Here is a 13261-nt window from a genome sequence, read left to right on the forward strand (position 1 = left end):
GGCGGCACAGTGATCAGCTCAGCCTTCAGCGCCACTGTGTCAGTTGTGCGAAACAGTGGCGCTGCTACGGAGGCATGCTTTTATGGCGCTTGTTTGGAGCCTGTCAGTCATTCTAAATTCAATCGTTAAGTCATCAGTCGTTCTAAAAGCAATCCAAAACATCGAGGCCCATTTTGGACAACCGATGTTTAAGAAAGGACATCAAATTTACCACTACAACCATGTATATCATGTAAAAGAAGTAAACAGCACGGACATCACAGCAAGGTGCTTAAATTAAATTATGATGTTTTAGGTGCCAAAACCACGATCTGATTAGGAGGCACGCCGTGGTGGGGGACTCCGGAATAATTAGGACCACCTGGGTTTCTTTAACGTGGACCTAAATCTAATTACATGGGTGTTTTGGTATTTTGACCCCATTGAATTTCGGCCGCCGTGCTTCGTGCTTAGCAGCCCAACACCATAGCCACTAAGCAACCACCGCAGGGCGTGAAGTATTTGTCACAAGAAACCAAGCATGCTTACGATGTCGAACTTAAAGTGAGTTAACAAATCACTACTTTATGCTACTTAAGTGGGAAAATACGGCCATGGATGTCTTTCAACTGTCATTTGTCACTTCATTACTTGGAGCATGCCTTGCTCCTCACAATTGTAGAGGTTTTGGCGAATTGGCTGGTAAGTGCTTTTTTCTCCGTTGACAAAGCGCCTCAAGCATATTCTGGCATTGGCGTTTGGGCTCGAATGTGAGAGGGCATTATTGCTGAAGCATCATAGAGAACAATCATCAGCTCAGACTAAACAAAGTGAAAACTGAACAAATATTGACACGTGTACTTATCCTTATTGGGCAACCACGTTTCGCAGCCTAACAAATGTAATCGCACAGCGTGGGACGCGCCTGTATGTATCCATAGTTTCTGGAAAGTTATCGATGCTTCTATCCGCTGTCTGTTGTCGCCGAACGTTATGTTATCTGATTTCATCACCTGACGCGAATGGTGCAGAACTTTGTGGAAGGCAAGCGGGTCCGAACGATTAGTCTGGAACATTCGACGACTGCTCTATAAAAGCCGACGCGCTTGACCCGCTGATCAGATTTTCGAAGATCGCCGACCGTGTTCGCCGCTATCGTTGTGCTATAATTGTAGCCTGTTTTTGTGGGCACAGGTTCGCCCAATAAAAGTTAGTTTTGTCTTTCACAGTACTGCGTATTGCTACTGTGTTCTTCAACGTCACCACCATGTGACATCTGGTGGAGGTGCTTTACGTTCATGTACCGGACGCCCCCGACAAGCCGTAATTCAAGCCCGGACCGCAAAGAGAACGCAAACGTAGTCCTGGACCATCGAGCAAGCCGCCGTCTTCAACAGCTGCCCCCGGAGCACGGACTTCTACCTGAGAATACCAAGAAGATTGTGGCCAAGGCAACCCCAATGGCAGCCCCAGCGTCCCCCATCGTGCTGCAGCAGCCCAGGGAACCACCGACGTTCCGCGGTTCCACATTTGAGGACCCGGAAAGCTGGCTGGAAACGTGTGAGAGGGTCACTACATTTAACAGCTGGGCAAGCGGCGACAAGCTGCGACATGTCTATTTTGCATTGGAGGACGCCGCCAGGACGTGGTTCGAGAATCGAGAAGCCACCTTGACGACGTGGGACCTGTTCCGAAGCGGCTTCCTGCAAACATTTACAAGCGTCGTGCGAAAAGAGCGAGCCCAAGCTCTTCTGGAGACCAGAGCGGAGCTACCAAATGAGACGATCGCCATCTTCACTGAGGAAATGACCCGTCTGTTCCGCCACGCCGACCCGGACATGTCAGAGGAGAAGAAAGTCCGCCTACTAATGCGTGGTGTAAAGGAGGAACTTTTCGCCGGAATGGTAAGAAGCCCACCGAAGACCGTCGACGAGTTTCTTCGCGAGGCGACGAACATCGAGAAGACACTGGAATTGCGGAACTGGCAATTCGACCGACACACCAAGCCAACAAGCTACGCCGGCGTTCAATCAGTGGCCACCGACGACCTGCGCGAGACCATCCGGGCAGTCGTACGAGAGGAGCTTCAGAAGATCTTCCTTTCATTGCAACCTCAAGTGGCCTCAATCGCTGAAGTTGTCAAAGAAGAAGTCCAGCGATCACTCGGAGTTCCCGAGGTACAGTCACGATCATTGCAGCCCCAGCCAGAAGCGATGACCTACGCTGCCGTCGCCCGCCGTCAAGGTCCCCCTCCACGACCGCGCCTTGGCCCTGTCACGCCGCAATTCCGTTGACCACTGCCGCCGCCCCCAGCACGCCCACCCGTCGCCCAGCGCAGCTGCCCGAGGAAGACAGACGTTTGGCGCGCTCCTAACCACCGCCCGCTCTGCTACCACTGCGGGGAAGCCGGCCATGTGTACCGCCGATGCCCATACCACGACTTGGGACTGAGAGGGTTCGCCGCCAACACGCCGCGTCCGCAGCTTGGGGAGCGCCCACGTGACATCGCCTATTACCTAGCCGCCACTCAGTACAACTCTCGACGACCGTCCCGTTCGCCGTCACCAGGCCGCTACCTGTCGCCGCAGCGCCGTCCATACACTGGCCCAGCCCAGGGCCGGTCAGCGAGCCCATATCCGCAAAACTAAAAGCAGCAACCGATGGAGGTGCGGTTGCTGTTCGTCGAACTGATGAAGATCCTCCGCCGCCGCCGAAGACGCCGAAGAAACTACCTCGACGACACGACACGCCGCCGACCCGATGAAGTGGAAAAGCAAAGAATACGACGGCGACAGACGACCTGATGACGTCCCATTCCAGCCACAAGTCAACGCGACACAGCCGTGATCCGACGCCAAGACCTAACTGTAACGCAAGACAAAAAACCACCGACCTCGACGTGCTTCTCGACGGCCACGCAGTTACCGCCTTAGTGGACACAGGGGCTGATTACTCCGTAATGAGTGGACACATCACCGCCCAGTTGAAGAAAGTTAAGACCGCATGGGAAGGCCCTCAAATTCGGACCGCAGGAGCACACCTCATCACGCCGACTGGAATCTGCACGGCAAGAATAACCATTCATGACTGGACTTACCCTGCCACCTTCGTTATCCTCCAACAGTGTTCACAAGACGTCATTCTCGGTATGGACTTCCTTAACCAACACGGCGCAATCATCGACCTGAAGTCGAAGTCGTCAATAACGCTGTCGGAAGATAAAGCGATACCACCGGAGAGCCCTCGTTGTCACCACGCCTTGAGTGTACTCAAAGATCAAGTGAGCATCCCGCCTCGCTCCAGCATTGTTATTTCAGTCGGCACCAAAACACCCGCTGATGTAGAAGGTGTCATCGAAGGCGACCAATGTTTACTGCTAGACCGTGAAATTTGCGTCGCAAGAGGGATTGCTCGACTGCATGGAGGGAAAACTGAAGTGTTGCTGACAAACTTCACCCAGGAGTTCAAGCACATCAACAAGGGCGCGACGATCGTGTACATCGAGGAAATTCTGGAAACCAGTAATGCGTTTGTCCTCTCGGATTGCACCACATCTACGCCGACGACCATGGTTCCCGAACCAGACTACGACATTAATCCAAGTCTTCCCCGTGATTAAGCAACAGCAGCTCAGAAGTCTGCTTCGACGATACAAAGGCTGTTTTTCTACGTCATCGAGGATTCGACAAACACCAGTCGCCAAGCATCTCATAATCACTGAGGAGTGCGCTCGACCACTCCGCCAGAGCCCTTACCGAGTTTCCCCGCGAGAATGTGAAGCTATAAGAGAAAAAGTCGATGAAATGCTGCGCGACGACATCATCCAGCCATTGAAAAGCCCGTGGGCATCCCCTGTTGTCCTGGTAAAGAAAAAGGATGGAACTCTACGTTTCTGCGTCGATTATCGTCGACTGAACAAGATCACGAAGAAGGACGTATACCCCCTCCCACGGATAGACGACGCATTGGATCGGCTCTGCAACGCTAAATACTTCTTGTCGATGGACCTCAAGTCTGGCTATTGGCAAATAGAAGCCGACGAAAGATATCGTGAGAAGACCGCCTTCATCACTCCAGACGGCCTCTACGAGTTCAAGGTTATGCCATTTGGACTGTGCTCGGCGCCTGCAACGTTCCAGCGCGTGATGGACACAGTTTTAGCAGGATTGAAGTGGCAGACCTGTCTCGTTTACTTGGATGACGTCGTTGTCTTTGCCGGAAATTTCGACGATCACCTTAGGCGGCTTGCAACAGTAATTGAGGCCATCAAGTCATCAGGGTTCACTCTGAAGCCAGAAAAGTGCCGCTTCGCTTACGATGAGCTTCTGTTCCTAGGCCATGTCATCAGCAAGTCTGGAGTCCGCCCCGACCCGCAGAAGACAGCTGCCATCGCAAAGTTTTACGCAGCCCATCGACAAGAAGGCAGTGCGTAGATTTCTTGGCATGTGTGCCTTCTACAGGCGATTTGTCAAGGACTTTTCACGGATCGCTGAGCCGCTGACACAGCTGACTAAATGTGACATCGAGTTCAAGTGGGAAACGCTGCAGGCAGACGCATTTCAAGAACTCAAACGACTCATGCAGTCGCCGCCGGTACTTGCGCACTTCGACGAGCACGCCGATACCGAAATCCACACTGACGCCAGTAGCCTAGGCCTCGGTGCCGTCCTAGTCCAGAGAAAAGATGGACATGAACACGTGATAGCTTACGCTAGCCGGTCGTTGTCAAAAGCGGAAGGCAATTATTCTACAACGGAAAAAGGAATGCCTCGCCATCGTTTGGGCTACAGCAAAATTTCGCCCTTACCTTTATGGCAGGCCATTCAAAGTGGTCAGCGACATCACGCGTTGTGCTGGCTAGCTAACTTAAAGGACCCTTCAGGACGGCTGGCACGGTGGAGCCTCAGACTACAAGAATACGACATCACTGTAACATACAAGTCCGGACGAAAACACTCAGATGCCGATTGCCTATCACGCGCCCCCATTGACCCACCGCCGCTAGATGACGAGGATGACGACGCCTTCCTTGGTATAATAAGCGCGGAAGACTTTGCCGAACAACAACGAGGAGACCCGGAGCTAAAAGACCTAGTCGAGTATTTGAAGGGCACACCGACGTCCCTAGGGCATTTAGGCGTGGATTGTCTTCGTTCACGCTTCAAAACAACCTACTCGTGAAGAAGAACTTCTCACCAGTCCGAGCCGACTACCTTCTTGTTGTTCCGTCGGCGCTGCATCCAGAAGTACTGCACGCCCTACATGACGATCCGACCTCTGGGCATCTAGGTTTCTCCCGGACGCTATCGAGGATACAAGAAAGGTATTACTGGCCGCACGTAACCGCCGATGTCGCCCGTTACGTCAGGTCATGCCGAGACTGTCAGCGACGCAAGACACTACCGACAAGGCCAGCAGGATTACTACAGTCAATCAAGCCTCCTTACCGACCTTTTCAGCAGATAGGGATGGACTTGTTGGGACCGTTTCCGACATCAACTTCCGGAAATAAGTGGATCGTCGTGGCGACGGACTACCTCACCCGCTTCGCTGAAACTAAAGCACTGCCGAAAGGCAGCGCAGCCGAAGTGGCGAAATTTTTCGTTGAGAACATCCTGCTGCGACATGGTGCTCCAGAAGTCCTCATCACCGACAGAGGAACGGCTTTTACAGCAAAGCTCATGCAAGCCATTCTGCAATACAGCCAGACAAGTCATAGGAGGACAACTGCCTACCACCCGCAGACGAATGGTCTCACGGAGCGCCTGAATAAGACCCTCGCTGACATGCTAGCAATGTACGTCGACGTCGAGCACAAAACGTGGGATGCGGTCCTACCGTACGTAACATTCGCTTACAACACGGCGGTGCAAGAAACAACACAGATCACGCCATTTAAGCTGGTTTACGGCAGGAACCCGACGACGACGCTCGACGCCATGCTGCCGCACGTCACTGACGAGGAAAATCTTGACGTCGCTACCTATCTCCAGCGCGCCGAAGAAGCCCGACAGCTCGCCCGCCTGCGAATCAAGAACCAGCAGAGGACCGACAGCCGACACTACAACTTCCGACGACGCTTCGTCGAGTATCAGCCCGGTGACCGTGTTTGGGTTTGGACCCCTATACGCCGACGAGGACTGAGCGAGAAACTTTTGCGTCGCTATTTCGGACTGTACAAGATCATCCGACGTATTGGTGCTCTGGACTATGAGGTTGTGCCAGACGGCATTTCGCTATCACAGCGGCGCCGCTTACGACCTGAAATAGTCCACGTTGTGCGACTCAAGCCGTACTGCCAGCGTTAATGAACTTTGGGGCTTTGCATAACTGACCTTTGGACTTTGTTTCTTTTCATTGTTTTGTTACTTATGTTTAATAGGTGTCCTTTTGTGTTTCGCTCTCTTATATTTGTAGCATCGGGATGATGCGTTTTAAGAGGGGGGTATTGACACGTGTACTTATCCTTATCGGGCAACCACGTTTCGCAGCCTAACAAATGTAATCGCACAGCGTGGGACGCGCCTGTATGTATCCGAAGTTTCTGGAAAGTTATCGATGCTTCTATCCGCTGTCTGTTGTCGCCGAACGTTATGTTATCTGATTTCATCACCTGATGCGAATGGTGCAGAACTTTGTGGAAGGCAAGCGGGTCCGAACGATTAGTCTGGAACATTCGACGACTGCTCTATAAAAGCCGACGCGCTTGACCCGCTGATCAGATTTTCGAAGATCGCCGACCGTGTTCGCTGCTATCGTTGTGCTATAATTGTAGCCTGTTTTTGTGGGCACAGGTTCGCCCAATAAAAGTTAGTTTTGTCTTTCACAGTACTGCGTATTGCTACTGTGTTCTTCAACGTCACCACCACGTGACAATATGTGCTAGCGTGCGCAAGAGAAATGCTAATTTTCGAATACTCGACATGTGCTGAGGTGTACTCCAACCTTAGTTCCGTTCTTAGTGTGAGAAAACATTGGCATGGATGTGCTCGGTTCCAGCCTTCACGTCTTGATCTTGGCGCGGGAAGAAGCACAGTCCGTACAAAGCTCCAGCACAGGACACTTACGAAGCTAGATTTGACACGTAACAACTGTGCATTTGTTTTGGAGCCAGACAAGGTAAACGACTATCTAAACTGATTTACAACAGTGGGAATCAGTTCACGCATTTTTATGCAGTTGATGCTTTATTGTGTGTTTTTACGGATGCTGCTGCTGGTTCTTTTTTATTTCTTTTTTGTTTTTGCATTTACATCTTAGTTCGTTTAACAGAAATTTGAAAGACCGACGCGAACCGCGGCAATCCCCTTTAGCCGCTGGGTTGCTTCCCCCGGTTTTGAAGGGAAGCGGTATAATTTGATGCTGACATCCTCTTCGTGATTATGACAATCCTTAACGCAGCACTATCTGCGCTTTTTCTTTTGTTCACACTTCTCACGGAGGAGCTGCCAAGAGGCCTCGGTGAATCCATAGGAAAATTGGAAAAGCAGGCTTTCAGGCGGGCCTGAGCGCACCATAGACAATGGTGAAGTGACGATGAGGGCCTACCCGCGGGTGCTCACCGCCGCTGCTAGCTGGCGTGACATGTACTGGCAAACTTCATTGTGGGGTGCCTATGGCAGACTTTCCGGATGCCTGACAGCTCCGCGGCACTATCACGTACCCCATAAGCCCTTCACTGTCTGATTTTCCGGACTTTTGCAGGTCCGAAACGCTGTTGATGAAAGCCACCACTTCCGCCGTTTTGATTACATCGCCGCCGTGGTAAACGCTAGGCCTAGCTGCTTCAACGTTCGTTATAAAGCTTCTTGCCGTTTGGCGCCATGTTTTTCATTGAAAGAATTCGCCGCTGTAAGCAGTGGCACTGACTTCGTCTTTGTCTTCCTTGCGATTGGCTTCGAAGATCAGAAAGTATGGTGCGTTGTATATTGGGGGGGGGGGGGGGGGGGCAGTTCTCAAATGTCAGCTATGCCTCAATACAAAAGTGTTACGCAATGAAGCATAACAAGCGTGGAACGGGGCAATTGTCATGAGACACAGTATCTATTCCTTAATTATACATGCGTCCATACACCATCTCCTGTCGCAGTACAGGCACCAATATGCCTAATAAGCGTGCTGGTAGGCATTTTCGGATGTGCCTGTGGTAATTTGACCGTTTAATGGCAATAAAAGACATGCATTCATTTTTACGGAGTGCCCAATTTTACGGACATTTTCGCGGCCCTTAGGGAGTCTGAAAAATCGGAAAATCGGACGTTGACTGTACAGCTGACGAAGAGGACGCTTCAAATAATCCCTAGGGTGAATGCGCAGTAGAAGGAGCACAAGAGCAGAAAGGACCTACGCACTGAGGAATGAATGGGGAAGGAGGCCTGCCGCCGCTCTTTTCAAGGAGCTTGAGCTCAAAAAGCAAAGTGTTGGCCGACGCTGGAATGCAGATGTTCCTCATCCAAACCGAAATAAACTCGTTAAAGCAGTGAAGTGCAACACTGAGGCATTGTGCGCGAGCTGAGAGTATGTCAGGAGAGTTGAGGTTGACACACCAGCTGTTGAGAATCTCATTTGTGACAAAGTTCGGGACTAACACCAATGAGCTTGTTATAAATTGATAAAGGTAGCTCCTATCACCTTCAGTCACGGCATGCACCTTTGTATACGCAACCTATTTTTGCTATTTCTGTGCAGTGTTAGCAAGGAATATAGCATGAACATTAAGTTTAGGGCAATTTGAGCATTCTATTAACCTAAATTACTTCCATTTTGCTTATGAGTGATATGTATCATTACAGAGTATCGCTTTGGTGAAGGCACTACCATGTTTTACGTGACGCTTGATGTGGGGCATGTCGGCAGCAACCTTGAAATATGTATATATATTTTTCTTTCTTAAAATGCTTGAGGCTAATGAATAACTTATGCATGTAATTCGAGCGGGGGATTTAATCCTTTTTATAAAAAAACGTAGCATGACTGACTTTACTACAATATTCAAATATTTAGTTACTCTGTAATTATAGTGACTCACCATAAAGTGCTCAAAGAGTCATTCTATCACCTTGATTTGCTTTCAGCGTAGTCTCAAGCACCACCTATGTTTCACACACATATGTATCGACAGTCGATCATAATTCGTGACTGAAGTGGATATTCAAAAACATTTGTTTATGTATGCATCTCATTTTTATTCATATTTGAGAATGTTCCTCTCGATTTGCAATGAGTTTTACCATTTCTTTCAAAGTTATCTTATTCACTGTGCAATTTACTAACCCCTCTCTACGGATTTTTTTTTAATATAAAATAAATGATAGTCCTTACTATTCAAACTGGATTAAGTCATTTCTTAGCATGCTTACTAGAGAGTGACAGCATCGGGCGACATAGTGTCAGCCTGTCTTGACGTAAAACAAAGTTATTTGTCACTCTGAAAATGCTGCAAAGGCACTCAGGGAAAACCTGGAAAACTCAGGGAATTTGGAAATGTCAACTTGGTAGATGCCCTGAAAATATTTCTAAGAAATACACAGCATAATTTCAGAAAATTGCACTTTTTAGCATTTTGTCATTGAAATCGGAAAGAAAATCTGGCTTTAGGAGGTGCTATTGCACTGCTGATGACGCATGTGCGATTTTCTATTGATGCTGTCCAGCCTCTCTCGCCATAAACACGAGAGATCAGAGTCACGCATAACCACAGCGCAGCGTTTCTCCATGCAGAAATAAAAACCCAAAAAAAGGGAAAACTAAAGTCACGATTAATTACCACAGTCACGTGTCATGCAGGGAGCCCACCTGTTAGTTGACGGGAATTTTAATCACTGGTTCGCTTGTGTCGCACACATTTCGGTAGCAGCGAGCTGCACGCTTCGCGCCTTTCGAGTCCAACATTTCAAGGTGTGCCTAGTTATCATGAGGTTCTGGCATCACTGCATCCTAGCTGCCACTTGATGGTGATAAGGACGTGATTTGTGCAATAAGCAAATAGACATACTTTTCTTTGAAGCGACAAAGCTGATTCGTATCGTGCAATCTGACGATGCAAAGGTGGAAAAGTTAGGAATTGTCATTTTGGGCTGAAGACGATGGAAGACATGGAATACAGAGATGATGCGGCAAGATTGACGCTGGAAGACTGGGTCACGTGTAATTTCTGGCTCTTGGTAAAGTTACAAGGCATTTGAAAGCATCTGACAAGTTGCGTGATCAGGCACAAAGCAAAAGATTTTTTTTTTGTGCGTGTGTGTGAGTGGAGGGGGGGGAAGGTGACGCATGGGCGTGAAGTTAAGGTGGAGTGACGTAGGCCACCCTGGCAACAGGAATGCATACGGCGCATCGACACGGCCGCTTTACCAGCCTGGCACTATTGGCGTACTGGACTACCGGCACTGTCTTCATTGTTTGCTTCATCCGCAGCGGCACAAAAAGAGGTTCACAACATTCGAAATTTAGCGCATTGTAAGGTAATGGATGTGGGCCGGGACTCTTTAAAAATTTACATCATACTGAAATTTGTTTAAGGTGGGATTGTATCACCGATGTTCTGCTATATTGTGGCGGACCAGCTTTTCTGTGCGAGCAAGCTGGTCTAGTCATGCATGTTCAACTGGCTCTGGAGCCTCCACATGCTTTGTACAGTACTGTAGAGTGTTGCACAATATTGTGTAGTAACGGGCATTTATTTGCACAGGCATCCAAAAAGCGTAGTCTAGCTTCAGTAGAGGGTCCATTTAAAATTGACCGTGTGTTCTTGTACGCGGGAAAACCCCACTTGATGGGAAAGATTGCTCATAATAATTTGTACATATCCTTTGGAAGCGCTGATAGATAAATGTAAGACACGTGTTGGGTCTGACACAATTATCAAAATAACACACACTCATGACCATCCAACAATGTTTGCGGCATCACTAAAGGTGCCTAAATGTCAGATCGGTAAATTAGACAACTCAACACAAGCTTCTGTGTCTTCATTGTCTTCACTGCTACTGTCATTTAAATATTATGTTGCCAAGGTGACCAAAGCACAAATTTTGCGTCGTCTGATTGAGGAAGTGCTAAGAACACTTTTGATGATACCTCCAGTAAGTTTCACTTTAAAGTGAAGCCTTGTTTGCCTCTTCCTTTGACTTTTCCACTGCTGCTACTGTTGCTGTCTTGCACACCGCATCGGGGGCGTTCAGAGCGTGTATATATACCTGGCAAGAGCACGGCAGAGTGGTACGGCAATCGTTTGGACCATGATGCCCTCTGGAGCCACATTTGCCTCTTGACAGCCGTCAAGTAACCCTCGCAAAGGCATTACAGAAACTGCAGCACTTACTGTTGTACTAACGTGCAACAGTCTAGAGGGGAGCTAGATAGAATGGTGAAGAGGAGGTAGGGAGAAGTGAAAGGAGGCAGAGAATGGGTAGAACTGACGCAGTCACGAAACGAGTAAATGACAACTTTGCCCTCCTTGCTCGCAGTTCCTATACATAAAGGGATGGTGGGTGGGAAAGGGAAAAGGCATTGTGAGAAAGCAAGAAAATAGTACTGCTAGACATGACAGCTGGTTGCAAGCAAACTTGATAAATTTAACTTTGAGGTATGGTATGGTACGTTTCTGCTATTTGTGAAAACCAAACCCTGTGCAAATTTGTGAAGCGGACAACTCGTGAAGGGTGTGCAGACTCGGAGCCACATTAATGCACTCATCTAGGTGACATCAGAGGTGGGCACATTTTGTGGCTATGGCGTTGCTCGAGGTTGGTCGTTCGATCTCAACCGCGGCAGCTGCATTTCAATGGTGGGGAAATATAAAAAAACACTTGTGTACTTAGATGTAGGTGCATATTGAAGAGCCCCCTGAGGGGAAAATTAATCTGGAGTCTGCCACTACGGCCTGCCTCATAATCAGATTGTGGTTTTAGCACTTACTGCTCTACAATTCAATTAAAGCTTAACTCTTTTGGCTCAAGGAGATGTGCCGTGTGAGACAATGACAGTGCTTATCTCACGCCATGAACGATGGTGCACAACAACACTCGAGCAAACATGTCTTGTGTGTTACGTGTACAACGCAGAAAAAAAGCAGTGTTGTACACAACATTCAATTTAACGTCAATTCACCACTCTTGTATTGCACTAAATGCGGAAGAATTTAAATATTTGCCATGAACATGACTGCTCATTATTGTGAATCAAAACAGACAGCACAGAAAGGTTTGCTTACATCGATTCCCACAGTACGTTGGATCCGCATAAATTTTTTCTTGACTCCCTAATCCGCTGAAAATTGTCGAATATGACCAATAATTAAAGTGCAGCCATCATTTCACATGGTGCATGGCATTGCTAGTGGAAGAATTCCAATGGAAATGTGTAATAATATGTAAAAAAAACTGTAGATCAAATTGATCTATTTATTTAGGCCCCTTAGGAAAGACTTAAGAAATACCACTGTCAAAAATTTGTGCAATTAGGTGTGTTCTGATTCTTAAAGCACTGGGATAAGTTGTCATATGTATTTGGTGCAGTTTTTCTCTTTTTTAGCAATAGTGTTTTGTATTGTCAACATCAGTGTTCATTGTCCAGTTATGTTTGCATGGAAAGGGGTTGTACTTTACATACATAAGCACCATTTTGTCACCTGTTGTTCGATTCATTATGCCAGTGCAAACGGAAGAACTCAAGGAAGAGCTCAGTGTTCCTATTTCTCATAAAATATGCAGGTTGTGAGCCTGGTTCTAAAATGTGCCATTGCACTGGGTTCATGTCGGTTGTCGGAAAGCTAGTCAGCATCACCAAATGCCTCTGGGAGGATTTTGAAGGTGAGAGCGCTGCATTCCCTTTTCTTTAATAAAAATGATTTTAAAGGTAAATCAGTTTACATGAAACCAGCTACTCCTTGTCGCATGGCAAACAAAACAGCACTGAGGTGCACTGACCTCAGTCAAAGGGCACAAACACATGCGAGACACAAGAAGATTGCATAAAGACATGTGCGAGCACGCACAGTTCCGCAATGAAGTGAAAGTACTGAAAAGCTGAAGAACATGTACAGAAGTTTCACAGTTTAGCAAATAAGTGGACCAGCACAACTACACATTACGGACTTTCTAACATACCTCACAACTACATGCGTAACTACATAAACAAATTTAAAACTTGCGTGAAACATGTGATCTTCTCAGCCTTTTGGCTAAGATCAAGGTATTCTCATGTGCTCCATTTACTGCTTCTTTTTGCTTGCACGTAATAGCACCTCGAATGAATGAGGTACCTGCTGTGGTTGCTTAGT

At 48.0% G+C, this 13261-nt stretch overlaps 1 protein-coding gene across 6 annotated transcripts in view; it reads left to right on the forward strand.

Moving 5' to 3' along the window:
- Window positions 1–13261, forward strand: part of LOC142588526 (protein phosphatase 1 regulatory subunit 21-like) — a 260138-nt gene that overhangs the window by 114035 nt on the left and 132842 nt on the right. For all 6 annotated transcript variants that reach the window (XM_075700363.1, XM_075700361.1, XM_075700359.1 and 3 more), the window contains one exon: window positions 12693–12791. In XM_075700363.1, coding sequence (XP_075556478.1) covers window positions 12693–12791 — 99 coding nt within the window. The remainder of the gene's footprint in view (window positions 1–12692; window positions 12792–13261) is intronic.

This window comes from Dermacentor variabilis, chromosome 7 (assembly GCF_050947875.1).
Source record: "Dermacentor variabilis isolate Ectoservices chromosome 7, ASM5094787v1, whole genome shotgun sequence".
NCBI classification, from domain to species: domain Eukaryota; kingdom Metazoa; phylum Arthropoda; class Arachnida; order Ixodida; family Ixodidae; genus Dermacentor; species Dermacentor variabilis.